This window comes from Dipodomys merriami, unplaced genomic scaffold (assembly GCF_024711535.1).
Source record: "Dipodomys merriami isolate MVZ:Mamm:240054 unplaced genomic scaffold, mDipMer1.0.p SCAF_2580, whole genome shotgun sequence".
Taxonomy (NCBI): domain Eukaryota; kingdom Metazoa; phylum Chordata; class Mammalia; order Rodentia; family Heteromyidae; genus Dipodomys; species Dipodomys merriami.
The window spans coordinates 1-15,886 of NW_027204027.1; the positions used below are offsets into that span (position 1 = coordinate 1).

Here is a 15,886-nt window from a genome sequence, read left to right on the forward strand (position 1 = left end):
TAGACTTGAGCAAAAGAAGCTCAGGGACAGTACCCAGGCCCGGAGTTCAAACCCCAGCTTAAGCTTAGAGTCTAGATCTGGTGGACTACATGTCTGGACTTTCCCTGAGTTGCATTCTCCTTTTGCAAGACAAGAGACCCTGTGAAGCTCACAAAATCTGTTTTGGCTCTGGTTGTGATGCTAGTATAAATGTTTTCTGTTTGCATGTACCTATGGTAACCTTCCCTGTGTGAACTCAAATGAACATGTCTGCTTGTGGGGAAGTCAAGGCCCAAGTGCTGGTGAGCCTTGGGACCCCTGGTCCCCTCTGAATTTCTTCTTTTTCTCTACACCTGTCCCTGTACTTTCTGGTATCCTGTCGCACTGCCTCGGGTTGTGATTAGCAACACTCCTTGATGAATGCAATTTGAGATTTCACTTTCCATTCAGCTTCCTGACTCAGTTTACTCCCTAACATCAGTCACCAAGTTGATTCCATTCCAGGGAGTTAAAGTACTATTTCACAAACAGAAAAAAAGATCACATAGCCAGATACAAAATCACACACACAAATGACTGGATTCACCTGGCAATTCAATCAGTGCCAAAATAAACTTTTATTAAATCCAACACCTCTTCTTGGGAAAAAAAGAAAAGACAAATACTTTATATATTTATATATATATATATATATATATTATTCATATAATGAGAACACATCCACATAAATGCTATTTATGACCATCACTATGGAAGCTAAAGTGAAAGTTCCCCCCCCCCCATTAGGAGCATGAAATTCTGTCCCTTTTCCATTCACTTCTTCCATATAATATTAGAAGTTTGAGCAATTTGTCAAAGGCAATGAATAAAAGTTATACAAACATCAGTCTCCTGTGACTCATCTCTATAATCCTAGCTGCACCAGAGGCTGAGATATGAGGATCACCATCCAAAGCCAGCCTGGGCAGAAACGTCTGTGAGACCCTCATCCCCAATAAACTACTAAAAAAGCTGGAAGTGGAGCTGTGACTCAAGTGGTAGAGCACCACCAGCCTGGAGCACAAAGGCTCAGGGACAGCACCCAGGCCCTGAGTTCAAGCCCTAGGATACACATGCACACACGCACACAAACACACACACACACACACACACACACACATACACACGCAGGTACTACAACAACAACAGCATGAATCACTTCATCCCTAGTGAAAAACCCAAAAGCTCACATACACCCCTTTAATGTGGCCAATAGCAGTTCTCAGGGGTGACCCATCAGCAGCGGCATCTACTCTGGGTCAAGGAAATTCACATCTTTGAAAATGAAGCAATGAATTTGGAAATCACTCTCCTGTGCCTCATCAGGACAAAAGGACAGATGGCTGGATTGCAGGATGACAGGATCCTGCTCATCTTCTGCAATGCTGGGTTTTCCTGCGGTCTATAAAAAGAGTAAAAAGTGACAAAGCTGTTCAAGCCAAATGCACCTCCAAAGAAGGTTACCAGCGTGAGGACGCTGTGGGTGGCTTTGATCTCACGTTGCAATGGGGAGACCTGGGCGGGGCTGTGCAAGCGCCGGGCTGTGTGGCGATGCATGTAGAGGAATGTCACCATGTAGAGGCTGGCGGCCACCGTGAGGCCCACACAGAGGGCATCTCGCAGGATCAGGACATACAAGAGCGTCGTGGAGGTGTGGTAACGCAGCTGGCCACTTTCACAGGGCGCCCAAGGGAAAGAAGCTGCAGGGACCGAATAATTGCCTGGCCCGGGGCCACGGTTCAGGACAGGGAGGTAGAGGAGCAAGTTGAAGATCCAGAAGGAGAGGCAAGTGGGCAAGATGAAGGAGGGAGCCTTGCATTGGAGCCAGGCCCACGTGAGGTGGCCAGGATGGAGGGTGGTGGCCTGGAAGGCCGTGAGAAGCGACAGTGTACAGATGTTCAGGGCGCGGGTGACACTGTAGCCATAGAGCAGCGCCCTGCAGCCCAGGTCAGACAGAAAAAAAAAAAAAAAGGACCGGGTCCCCCCCACACCCAAGAGGGGCAGGAGGTCCGGGATCAGCCTGAACACGGTGCTCAAGGCGTTGGTCAGTGCCAGATGTGCCAGGATGAGGTCCAGAGGTTTCCTCAGGGCTGGCCGGTGCAGGCAGCTGTGCACTGACCACGAGAAGAGCAACGAGTTCCCCAGGAAGCCAAGGAAAAGCTCCAAGAGGAGGAAGAGCACCAAGATGGGGTCATGCGGAAACATGATCGTGATAAGTTTCAGATGTGTTCATTGGATGACCACCCCTCCTGCTGCTGATAAAACAGAGGGAAAAAAACATAATAGACTGGAGTGTGGCTTAGTGGTAGAGTGCTTGCCTAGCATGCATGAAGCCCCAGGTTCGATTCCTCAGTACCACATATGCAGAAAAAGCCAGAAGTGGTGCTGTGGCTCAAGTGCTAGAGTACTGAAGAGCCCAGGGACAGTGCCCAGGCCTAGAGTTCAAGCCCTATGATTGACCAGATATATATAGTCTTTTTTGGGGGGTGCCCTTATTAGGGCTTGAATTAAGGGCATAAGGGGCTGTTCCTGGACTTTTTTGCACAAACCCAGAGCTCTACCATATGAGCCACAGCTCCATTTTCAGCTTTTTTTTGTCAGTGGTGAGGCTTGAACTCAGGGGCTTGGTGCTACCTCTGAGCTCTTTTACTCAGGGATAGCACTCTACTACTCTGAAATACAGCGCCACTTCCAGTTTTCTGGTGGTTTATTGGAAATAAGAGTCTCACGGATATTCCTGCCCAGAGATGACTTTGAACCACGATCCTCACACCTCAGCTTCCTGAGTAGCTGGGATGACAGGTGTGAGCCACCAGCACCTGCCAGATACTGTGAAATTCTCATATTGGAGTCCATATGATGATTGGCAATGGGGGGGAGGGGAAGACCTCCAGGGTTCCACTGTGTTTTACTGAGTCACACTAGGATGCCACAGAAACCTCAAGTGTGGGCATAGAGATCACAGGAGGGTAAATACCTTACAAGAGAATATATTATCCATGGCGCTGGGGAGGTGGCTCTGTGGTAGAGTGCTTGCCTTGCATACATGAGGCCCTGGGTTCGATTCCTCAGCACCACATAAGAAGGAAAAACCAGAAGTGGGGCTGAGGCTCAAGTGGTAGAGCAATAGTCTACAGCTGAAGAGCTGAGGGACAGCACCCAGGCCCAGATTTCAGTCCCCACAACTGACAAAAAAAAAGAGAAAATTTATTATCCAGAATGTATTTGGCCCAGATGAGAGAGATCTATGTGTTTTCTTTTTTAAAAAAATCCAGGCATATGTGGCTCATGCCTGTAATCCTACCTACTGAAGAGCCTGAGATCTGAGGACCACAGTTCAAAGCTACCCTGGGCAGGAAAGTCTGTGAGATTCTTATCTCCACTTAACCTCCAGAAAACCAGAAGTGGTGCTGTGGCGCAAAGTGGTAGAGTGCTAGCCTTGAGTGACAGAGTTCGGGGACAGTGACCAGGTACTAAGTTCAAGCCCTATACTGACAGCATAAATAAATGAGTAAATAAATGATAAAAAATAAATAAAATATACTGTTCTTCTAAAGTTGTTATGCAGTGGAGTTTCTAGTTACATGTTAGGTAAAGAATACATTTCTTCTTGGACAAGGCCACCCTTTCCCTCACTCTCTCCCAGTTTTTCCCTCCAGTCTCAAACCAACAGGTTGTAGCATTCATTTTCCACATAGTGTCTAGTGAGTACCATTCCCGCCCCTTCCATGCCCTTTGATGCCCTCCCAAAGACAGATAAAAACAAATAAGACAAAGAGAAAAGAAAAAAAAAAACAAAGAAGAAGAGACCTCTTGTTTCTATCTCCTGGAGTTCATTTCAATAATGGTTATTTTTTTAATGATCAGAGGCACACAGGCATTGTGCCCTTGTGCACTCTCTTTGATTTGCATTTCTTGCCTGAGGGTTTGTTCACATTTTCTTTCTAAGCCAATGTCTTCCTACTACTTGCCTTTTTTACAGGGTGTGAAAATGCACAGACATGTAGTGAGCAGACTTTTACTTCTACTTTTGACAACAGGTCACAATTCTTCTAAGACAGAGATCTTTCAAAGAGAGTTGGGGGGCTGGGAAGGTGGCTCAGTGGTAGAGCGCTTGCCTTTGCATGCCTGAGGCCCTGGGTCCGATTCCTCAGCACCACATAAGCAAAAAGAAAAAGCCAGAAGTGGTGCTGTGGCTCAAGTGGTAAAGCACTAGCCTTGAGCTGAAGACCTGAGGGACAGTGCCCAGGCCCAGAGTTCAGGCCTCACAACCGGACCCAAAGAGAAAGAGGGGGGGGGGGGGAAAGTCTCCTATCACACAAAGATGTGGCTGGAGCCACTTTTTGCCTTTCCCAATCCGGCTGTGCATTGAAGGGAAATAAACATAGTTCTCACAATGTGGTGTGGAGCTACAGACAGGCAGAAGAGAGAAGTAAAAATCACTCCTAAATATCCCACCATGCAGTCAGGTGCCAGTGGCTCATGCCTGTAATCTCAGCCAATCAAAAATCTGAGCTTCTGATTGGGGCTGGCAAGGTGGCTCAGTGGTAGAGGGCTTGCCTAGCACGCGTGAAAGTCCTGGTTCGATTCCTCAGTACCACATATACAGAAATGGCTGGAAGTGGTGCTGGGAGCAAGAAAATAAAAGCTAGCTAGCTTTGAGCAAAAAAAGAAAGAAAGAAAGAAAGAAAGAAAGGAGCTCAGGGGCAGTGTCCAGGCCCTGAATTCAGTCCACAGGATTGGCAATCATCATCACCATCTGAGGCTCTAAGATCAAAGGATTTGAGGATCAAAGTTCCAAGCCTGCTAGGGCAGGAAAGTCAGTGAGACACTTATCTCCTATTAACTAACAAAAAGCTGGATGTGGTGCTGTGGCTCAAGTGATAGAGTTGTCAGTCTTGAATTTGAAGAAAAAAGAAAGAAAGGAAGAAAGGAAGAAAGAAAGAAAGAAAGAAAGAAAGAAAGAAAGAAAGAAAGAAAGAAAGGAAGGAAGGAAGGAAGGAAGGAAGGAAGGAAGGAAGGAAGGAAGGAAGGAAGGAAGGAAGCTGAGGGACAGTGTACCCAGGCACTGAATTCAAGCTCCAGGACTAGTGGAAAAAAATGAGAAGGACATAACAAACAGAGAAACTGGAAGTGATAAAAAAAAATCAAACACCATTAAATAAGCAGTAATTACTGGACTGAGAATAAATGGGGGAGATTACTAGAATGACACTAGAGATTTAAAAAGGCATTGGGTTCCCATGGGTTATTATTACATTTGTTACTAATAACAAAGCTAAAAAAGTATCAAAATTTTGACTTTTCACAAATAAAATGAAGATGACTGCAAGATGAGAGCAATACCTGAGGCTGAGAGAGATACAGTGTTGCAAAAAAGAGATGGAAAAACACACAAACTGCAAACAGGTGTAGAAGGAAAAACCAAATACTGACAAACATCAAAGAAACTGAGCTTGGTAGCACTCATCTGTAATCCCAGACTCACCTATAATCCCAGCAACTGGAGGCTGAGGTGAGAAGATCAGGAATCGGGAGGCCAGCACGGGCTGTGAGGAAAACTAATGTGTCAAAGAGTAAAAAAAAAGGGGGCGGGGAGGCGGGAAGGAAAACATCATTATGTAAATATAAATGTATAATGTATGTAAATATATGTAAATATAAACATATGTAAATATAACTATATTATGGAAGGTAAACTGAGAAACAAATTTTCAGAAGCACAAGCTGAGAGCAGGGGGATCACAGGCTGGCCTTCCTACCTCACCATAAAGGCTGGCGGTTGGGGTACACAGAGTTCTTCCTCCAGGAAGTCAACCTCCTTGAAAGGGCTGATCAGACCGGCCACCACTGTATATGGGGAGTGTGAGTGGCTTGGAATGGCCTCCCCATGGAAGCTCACCCATCACATTGTCCCAAGACACCTCGGGGCTTATGGGATGTCATTTCCTTGAGCCCAAAGCAGCAGCGCAACCCTCTCAGACCTGAATCTTCTCATCAACACATTAACATTATTAAGTGTAAGTGCCAAGGCTCTCAGAGGGCCAGCATTGTCCCGAAGGACCTGAGTCAGAAAGTAAACTTCAGCATCTGCAAAGTCATTAAAAGTTCACTTTCGGGCTGGGAAGCTGGCTCAGTGGTAGAGCGGTTGCCTTACACGCATGAGGCCCTGAGTTTTATTCCTCAGCGCCACATAAGCAGAAAAAGCCAGACGTGGCGCTGTGGCTCAAGTGGTAGAGTGCTAGCCTTGAGCTAAAGAGCTGAGGGACAGCGCCCAGGCCCAGAGTTCAAGCCCCACGACCAACAAAACAAACAAACAAAATGTTCACTTTCTCCCCCAGACAAAAATGAGAACGTTTGGCCCCATACTCTATGGAGAAATACCTGGACAGTTGAGGCAAATGTGAAATGAAATCATCTGCCTAATCAGTTACCCAATGTGAAACCTTTGCTGGCATCTGGGACACTGCCTGTTATAGTCTTTCTGTTGTAACAGAAAAGAAAAAAATAGATGGAATGGTTGAAATAGTCTTTATTTCTCTCCGTTCTGAGGGCCTGGGGTGTCCACATACAAAAACATCAGTACAGGGGCTGGGAAGGTGGCTCAGTGGTAGAGTGCTTGCCTTGCATGCATGAGGCCCTGGGTTCAATTCCTCAGCACCACATAAACAGAAAAAGCCAGAAGTGGCACTGTGGCTTGTAGGGAGCCAGGGTAAACACCATTACAAGATGGCGCCCACTCCCTTGCAGCTTTGAGATAACCACTCCATTTCAGGCGGTGCTTGGCGAGACGGTGGGTCCTGGGCTTTGCGCATGCGCGAGCCACGTAGAGTCCCCAGCCAATCCCGTGGCACCTGGTGACGGTGAAAGGCAGATGACCAATGATAGACCGACCCGTGTCCCTATTCCCTATATAAGCGGCCATGTTTCGGGTGCACGCGCTCTCGCGCTCAAGCTCTCCCATCAATAAAAAGGCTCTCCAATAAAGCGTGATCTGAGAAGACTCCTGGTGTGGTGGTCGTTCTTCCTCGCTGGTCAAGAAGGTGTTCGTCGCAGTGGCTCAAGTGGTAGAGCCCTGGTAGAGCCAGCCTTGAGCAGAGAGAGGCACAAAGACAGTGCTCAGGCCTTGAGTTCAAGCTCCAGGACTGGTTAAAAAAAATCCGTACATCTACTATCTATTTTTATTGAAATTCAAACAAGTTGGGTTGGGGGGGTTGTTTTTTTTTTCTTTTTTTGCTAGTCCTAGGCCTTGACCTCAAGACCTGAGTCACTATCCCTTAGCTTCTCCACATCCCTCCCCCCAAGGCTAGCACTCTACCACTTAAGCAACAGCTCAACTTCTGGCTTTTTGGTGGTTCACTGGTGATAAAAGGCTCAGGGACTTCCCTGCACAGGCTGGCCCCGAACTGTGATCTTCAGATTTAAGCCTCCTTAATAGCCAGGATTACAAGCATCAGACACTGCACACTGGTTCAAACAAGTTTTGTTTTGTTTTGTTTTGTTTTTTTGTTTTTTTCAGCTGAAGGAGAGCTCTCTAACACTTGAGCTACAGCGCCACTTCGGTGGTTTATTGGAGATAGGAGTCTCACCGTCTTTCCTGCCCAGGCTGGCTTTGAACTGTGATCCTCAGATCTCAGCCTCCTGAGTAGCTAGGATTACAGGGGTGAGCCACCAGCACCCGGCTATTCAAAAAAGTTTTGATCTTCATTGACACCTATCTTTTTTTTTTTGGCCAGTCCTGGGGCTTGAACTCAGGGCCTCATCATGCTCAAGTATAGCCTCATGCAGGCTTTCAGTCTTTTCATTCAGCATGTTTACAAGTAGTGTTTGTAGAGCTTGAGAACTATCCTCTAGGTTTTTCATTGATTGCTCTGTTGCCTATTTATTTTGAGTAGGAGTTGATGTTCCTTGACTTGCCACTTTTCTTGTGTTTCTATGGCTAGTTCTGCCCATTTGGAAATGAGAGCAAATTCAGTACCATACCAGGAAACATTTTAAGACAACAACCAACCCATAACCTGTAGCTGCACAGACTTTAAGGGTTAACAATCATAGGCAGGTATTTTAACTCTATCTTTCCTTTTAGGATATGAAAGCAATTCCAGTACCACCACAGAACACACTTTTAAGACAAAAACCAACCACAATCCCTGTATGTGCACAGATTTTAGAGGTTCAAAATAGGAGATAGGTATTCTCCTATTGACCTCTCCTTTTCTTTGTTTAGGGAGGGTATTGTTCTTCCAGAGTGGGGAATATATATAGTTGAAATCACTGAACAAATCTGTCCTGAGCTTTAAAGCATTCTGAACCAAAAGGAAGACACAATAATCTACTTGACCCCTGGCCTGCCACATGCTGGGCTCTGCAAACCCAGGGTACATGGTCACCCTTGTTGCCAGGCTCCCAGTGGGGAAGGCAAAGAATCTCTGCATCTCAGGATGTACCTCTGGCTAAGAGAACCAACCTTTAATAACCAGCTGGGTCTTGAAGTTTATTTTCTGATGACTTCCTGTAGGCTTCCTGTTTTTCTCACTGGTCTGACTAATTCCTGACACACAGTATTAGTGTTCTCCCATGCCAATTGTTTGAGAATGATTTGTGATCCCTCAGAAGGAGGGAACATTCTTGTAATAGCTTCCTCCAACCTAGCTATGAATTCCTCTATGATTCCCCAGGCCGTTGTTTAATTCCTGATAAAACAGTGGTCTTTCCTTCCCCTGATGGTAACTTTTCCAGGCCATAACAGCAAGCTTAGTGATGGTTTCTAAAATCTCCTTTGAGAGTTTAAGTTGTTTTTTAATGTCTGCATAATCCTCCTGACCAGTTAACATGGAGACTGTAGGCTTAGGGCCTGAAGCAGTGAATAATCACCGTTGCACCTCTCCTTTAACAAGGTCCTCATATTCTGTTCTCCATAATATGTATTGCCCCAAGGTTAGCACTGATTTTGCAGTTTGATACCAATCATAAGGAGTTAGCCAATTACTTGCTATGGAATCAAGGATTGTTAAAGTAAAAGGGGCAGAAGGACCCATAGTTTTTACTGCTGTTTGTAATTCTTTTTGCAGTTTTAAGGATAATGGCTCCCACTGAGGTGCGCCATAGTCTAGGTCAATAACAGGGAAAGTGAACGTAGTATCACCAAGCTTTTTTGCCTCTAACATGGCTGCTTGAAAGCCTGTGGGTGGAAGTGTGGGCATTTTCACTTTTTCAGTATTAATGTCCCAGTCTCCATCCAAATCTATAAGTGGTTTTTCCTCATTATCTAAGTTAGTAGCTTTCATTGTTGTGCCGTAGTTTGGGCACTGATTGGAACTCTTTAACTCAAAGGTTTCCTCCACTGTGGAAAATGCTTCCTCGGCTAAGCATTCTAGCTCAGTCTTCTCCTCCATAAGATCTCTTATCTGAGTCCATAGTGAATAGGCTGTCATAGGGACTGCTGCTGAGCCATGAGCTTGGTAGAACTCTTTTATCCCTCGTCCTACCTTTTTCCAATCTTGTAGAGAAAGGCTTCCTTCCTCCGGGAACCAAGGATTAGTTTGTAACACAAAATCATAAAATTCTCCCACTGCTGCTGTGGAGGCTTTAATGCCTCATGCTTTTAGCATATGTTTTAAAATAGAGACAAACATATCCTTACTCTTAGAACTCTTAGAAGATGAGCTCCCCATGATTCATTCGTTATCTTTCCCAGCCACAGCTGAGGGGCCTGCAGCACCCCAACGAGTATTAGACTAACTATTCCAGGTGTAAAGAAAAGAGAAAGATATTTACCTCCCAAGGTTCCTTGGCTGAAGAGACTCCTTTGTGCCCCCCCCATTGGGCGCCACCTGCCGTGGACCAGCTCTGTTGGGACGACAGAGGACACCTAGTGGAGGAACTGGAATAGGTGGGGAGATGGCAAACAGACAACTCACACACAAGAGGAGTGAATGTTGAGTGCGATTTATTGCAGAGAATAACAAGCTTTTATAGCAAAAGTCTCCATGAGAAAGGGCAAAAAGTGACACAATCTTGCTGCAAGGCTTCGTTCTTGGGTGGTCACCAGCTGATTGCCTGATCTTGTTTTTTGGATGACGAGGTATGATGATAGGCACTTGTTTTCAGCTTTACCTCTACTTTTAAGAAATACAATTGGTTTTGATGTTTATCACCTATTAACTATTAACCAGAGCATATGGGCAAGGTGCTGAACAGAAAGGCATGAACTCTAGTACTTCATAGTTACTTTTGTTTAGTTTTGTACTTTATACGTGTCAAATCTTTTCTAAGCAATTGTGCTTCTTTGCCATTTTTTAGAGGGTCCCCAAAATGTGGCCAAAAATCATGATATTCAGTATACTTAGTTAAATCTGGCCATATATCAAATTTAAGCTCATAGTGTCTTTTCTGTAACCCTTTCACATAATCATTTACTCTTCTCCATAGAGGCCTTAACTGTCTCATAAGATCTTTCTTGTTCCTTCTTTAATAGTAAGCACCAAGGAGGCCTAGATCTAGCAAGTCTCTCAGTAAATGAAAGAGAGTAACAGGAAGTTCTTTTTCCTAAGTAATTTACCCAACGGTTGCCATCCTTATCATACACACCTGTAAAAGGCTATGGATCTGGGGGAAGTCTTTGGGGTCCTCTAGATAATGGAGGATCCCACCATTTTCCTCTGATAAGCCATTGCCACCTTTCATCTACCAACCTTTTAGGAATCTCATTTAGCTTTTGGTCTAAATATCCCTCTACATCTTTTTTATCTACAGGATATCTATATGAATCTATTGTATATGCTTTAGGATTAAAGGAAAGTCTCCAATAGCCATACACTCTTTCTGCTCTAGCCTTGCCTACAGCTTCTTGTAAATCTCTTACAAATAATTTCTTTTGTTGAAGTGTCGTTATGAAACCCCCAATACTTTTATATTTATTTATGACTTGTCTACTAGCCTCCATAAGAGGGGCTTTCAGGGTAGCACTTAACTCTGGTGAGTTAGTCATATTCTCAAGACACTCATCAGGTGTTGGAGTCGTCAACACTTTTAAGAAAGAGCCTTGAATAAGGGAACGTTGAGCATGAGTAAGTACAATAAGCAGCAGGAACAGTAAAAGATTAATAGGCACTCCTATACAGCAAAAAAAAAAAAACAGGAACAAAACACATCTTTCCCAGGGGCTTGCCAGCCTTTTCCAGGAGGTAGGCCTCTTTGAAGCCCCATTCTCAGATCTGAAAGCAGGTTTCCCATGCTAAGCAGACTCCACCAGAGTAGGCGTGGCAGTTTGTATCTCCTGTGGAGGCATCACACTAATGCCCAGTAAACAAGGCCATCCAGGCACCAGGTGACAGTGACTGGTGTCCACTGGGAGTAGCCTCATCACCCCAAGCCTGCTATACATTGGTGGCTGGGCACTGGCAGCCTATCCAAGATGCCAGACTGCCTCTGGAGACTGTTCCCTGTGAGCAGGATTACGAAACTCTCAACCTTGACAAGCACGTGAGGTAAGAAGAGGTCAGAAGGATTCATTATCCTCTTTACCCCAGCTTTACAGTATTTCCTGCTACACATGCTGTGATTTGAAATGGAGTTGCAACAATACTTTCATCAGGGAACATAGAAACCTAAATGTTTCCTAGAATGACTTTATCTACAATACCCTTAAAACCCCAAACAATTTTTTTTGTTTGGTCGTGAGGCTTGAACTCCGGGCCTGGGCACTGTCCCTCAGCTCTTTAGCTCAAGCTAGCACTCTACCAATTGAGCCACAGAGCCACTTCTGGTTTTCTATTGGTTCATTGGAGATGAGAGTCTCATAGCCTTTCCTGCCTGGGCTGGCTTTGAACCATGACCCTCACATTTCAGCCTCCTGAGTAGCTAGGATTACAGGCATGAGCCACCAGCACCCAGCTACTCTAACATTTTTTACTGATAATTTAGAGAGAGTTCTACAGATAATCTTTTATTTATCTATGTACTTTTGTCTGTCCTGTGGCTTCAATAAAGGCCAGACCATTGTCCCTGATCATTTATGCCCAAGGCTAGGACTCTCATGTCATGAGCCAAACTCTACTTCCACCTTTTTGGGTAGTTTATGAGAGATAAAAATCTCATATAATGGTGCTGAGAAGGTGGCTCCGTGGTAGAGCGCATGCCTTGCATGTATGAGGACCTGGGTTCGATTCCTCAGCACCACATAAGCAAAAAGAAAAAAAGCCAGAAGTGGTGCTGTGGCTCAAGTGGTAGAGCGTTAGCCTTGAGCTGAAGAGCTGAGAGACAGAGCCCAGGCCCAGAGTTCAGGCCCCACGACCGGACCCAAAAATAAAAATAAATAGAAATAGAAATAAATTTTTTAAATCTCATATACTTTCCTACTCGGGTTGGATACTGAACCTAATCATGCTTGGGAGTAGCTTCCTGAGTAGATAGGATGGTAAGTGAGAACCACTGGCACAACCTACAGATGTCTTTTTTGTTTGTTGGGTTTTTTTGGAAAGACAATTGAGAGATTTTTATTTAGATTTTTTTTTAATTGTGAAAATACCGTATAGAGGGGTTCCAATTAAATGGGCAAGTTAATGCATACATTTCTTTTCAAGCATTGTTGCTCCTCCAGACTGGAGAGGCCTTGGGATCCCACCTCGGCCCGGGGGAGGGGCAAGGGGGGGGAGGACCCGGGCGCAGTTGAGGGCAGGACACGCAGCAGAGGAGAAACCCCCTTACCGGCGACCGCCCGCCCCGCACCCGAGCGCCCCCGCCGGCCTTCACCTTCATTGCGCCCCGGCGGCTTTCCCAGGAGCCCCTGACTCGCACTTGCTTTAGACTCCTTGGTCTATGTTTCAAGATGGGTCCAGTGGGTAGCCGACATCGCCGCCCACCCCGTGCACTCGCTCCGCCCAATCCCCTCCCCGCCGCGGGAGGGAGAAAGAAAGGGGTGCGTGGCTCGACGACCCCCCCCCCCGTCCGCCCCGCCCCCGGACCCCCACGAGAGCGGGAGCCGGGGAGTGGAGGAGGGGCGGCCCGGATGCCAGGCGAAATGTAACACCCGGGGGGCCTGAGGTTCCCCGGCAACCCGCCCACACCCCGCCCCCGCGAGAGGGGTGGGGGGAGACGGCAACGAACGGGGGACCCCCGAGCCACCTTCCCTGCCAGGCCTTCCCAGCCGTCCCGGAGCCGGTTGCCTGGCACCACCATGGTGGCCCCACTGGCCCAACGCCCCGACACCCCCTCCTGCCGGAGGAGGGGGGAGGGCGGGGGACGCAGGAGCGGGTGGAGGGGTCGGGAGGAACGGGGAGCCAGAAAGATCCGGGAAGACCACCAGCACGGCCGGACTCGCGCCACCTGGTTGAATCCTCTGGGCTGACTGCATGGACCCGACCTGTTTACCTCTTAACGGTTTCAGGCCCTCTTGAACTCTCTCTTCAAAGTTCTTTTCAACTTTCTCTTAAGGTACTTGTTGGCTATGGATCTCCTCGGTCTCCTGCCGTATTTAGCCTTAGAGTTTACCACACGCTTTGGGCTGCATTCCCAAGCAACCCGACTCCAGGAAGACCCTGCCCAGTGCGCCTGGGACCTCTACCATCCTTTCCCATCCCCCATCCCCCCACTTCACACACACACACACCCACCCCCCTCCCCAACCACAGTTGTAAAATTTGTTTTTTTAATTTTTATTTATTTTTTATTATGAAAATTCTGTACAGAGGGGTTACAATTACATAGGCAAGATAATGAGTACATTTTTAACAAGCCTTGTAGCCTCCTCCTTTGTTTCCCCTTCCCAGCCTCCCCCCGCCCCCCCATCCAATCCTCCACCACCCACCAAAGTTGTAAACTTCGTTTTCAACATGACAACTTGTACTTCTCATTGTTCCAATGGCTCCACCTGTATCCTTATTTAAAGGACTTGTTTTTCCCCTTCCCCTCCACAGATTATAGCGACATCAAATACAGTGAAAGCAGGGGTTATACAGTGGGGGAGGGACATACAAAGCAACAAAGAAATCATCTTATATGTTAGAAACAATTGCATGAAAGCAAAAACATTTGAATGCTTACCTTGGGGTTCATTTCACCTAACATCAACTTTTCTGAACTTTTCTGCTTGACTCAGACATATACTAGTTATTGCAAATAAAGGAAACCATGGGACCTATGTTTCTTTGGGCCTGGCTTACTTCACTTCATATAATTTTTCCCAAGTCTTTCCATTTCCTAACTAATGCGGCAATGTCATTCTTTCTGATGGAGGCATAGAATTCCATTGTGTATAGATACCACATTTTCTTGATCCATTCATCTACTGAGGTTCCATATCTTATATCCTATCAGTTTTTTGAAATGACAGGAGTTAGTGTTGCAGTCTTCCCTGTCATCATTTTAATTGCCATTATAATCTTCATTGTTGTGATAGAGGTGATGTAGAGGGGATTACCATTGCATAAGTTAGGCCATGTGTACACTTTTGCTTTGTCACTTGTGAGGTTTCAGGGCCTAGGTTCTGTCCCTGAGATGTGGGGCTCAAGGGTGGCACTCTACCAGTTTTTCCACAGCACCACTTCACTTCCTTCAATATATTTCTTTGAGTACAATGTCACCCCTTGTCTTTCCCTGTTTTCTCATCCTGTCACCACACATAAGTTGTATACTTCCTATCCACATAGTGTCTACTGCGTACCACTGCTGCATTGGTTCATCCCATAATTGTCATAATTGACAAACTGTCCAGACAGCAGATGATTTTGCTCATCCAACCTCAATGGAAAAGTTTCAGTACTGCCAGATATGATGCTCTGGACACCATAGATACATTTTGAACATGGTAATGGTTGCTTTAAAATTTCTCCATGATAAAAACATTCATCATTTACTTATACTGAATCTGTTGCATCGTGGCGTTCCTGGGTCGATTGAAGTGCTCCTGTATTTTCCTCACTTCTACTCCTGTGATCACTGCATAGGGGAAATGTGTGATATGAAGCCTCTTTTGAATCGTAGTCTCCTGTTCCATTGCCCCAGTGTTTTATCCTAGTGCAAGATTCATTTCTGCAGTTACTTTGTGTCACTTTTTTATTTGCCCCCATAAAATACACTTGTATTCCATTCTTTTGATCACACTATATTGATCCCATTTGATTTCAAAGCCATGCTAAGATAATCACAGGCTAAATACAATGCTTAATCGAGTTTGTAGGATGTGTGTGAAAACATGTTCACAACTTATATATTTGCCACTTTCCTCCTTTGAAGCTTATTTTGATTCTTTACCCAGTAATTCCCCCTCTTTGGAATTTCTTTTCCAGAAGAGTTGAAACTGAACACTTAATACGGTCCTAAGGAAATTTTTTCTGGTAATGGAGTTTGAACTACCTCACATTTCTAGTGAACTAAGGATAAAATGTGTTTTGAAATACAATTTTTGTACTGAGAACTGTTGGCTCATGTCTGCAGTCCTACCTACTAGGAATGTGAGATCTGAGGATGGCAATTAAAGCAAAACATGGCAGGACAGTCTGCAAGACTTAATTCTCAAATAAACCTGCATGAAGATGGAGGTAGAATTGTTAGCCTTGAACAACAAGAAACCTCAGGGATAGCTTTTAGGATGTGAGATGAAACCCCAGGAATTTGTGAACACACACACACACACACACACACACACACACACACACACACACACATACTACAATCTGATGACCTAGAAAAATCCTTATACTGTGCAAATTTCAGTGTAACACAGGCCCACAGTTCTCCTAGCAAAGGCACTAGGACCCATGGTGTGAGCCAGGATTTCCCTTCTATAATCTCATCTATTTCTGTCCTTTAAGATCCTCAGGAGCCCTTGGGACTCCATTCCACAAGAGCCAACCCTGGGACTGAAACT

The 15,886-nt window shown here is 45.5% G+C and overlaps 1 protein-coding gene across 1 annotated transcript; it reads right to left on the bottom strand.

Annotated features, from left to right (window-relative positions):
• Positions 1-1,482: 1,482 nt before the first annotated feature.
• On the bottom strand, positions 1,483-2,223 carry LOC138836760 (vomeronasal type-1 receptor 3-like; the record flags this gene model as incomplete). Its single annotated transcript, XM_070035417.1, has 1 exon — positions 1,483-2,223. A coding segment is annotated over exon 1 (741 nt), but the record flags the coding sequence as incomplete, so codon positions are not given.
• Between the last annotated feature and the right edge of the window lie 13,663 nt (positions 2,224-15,886).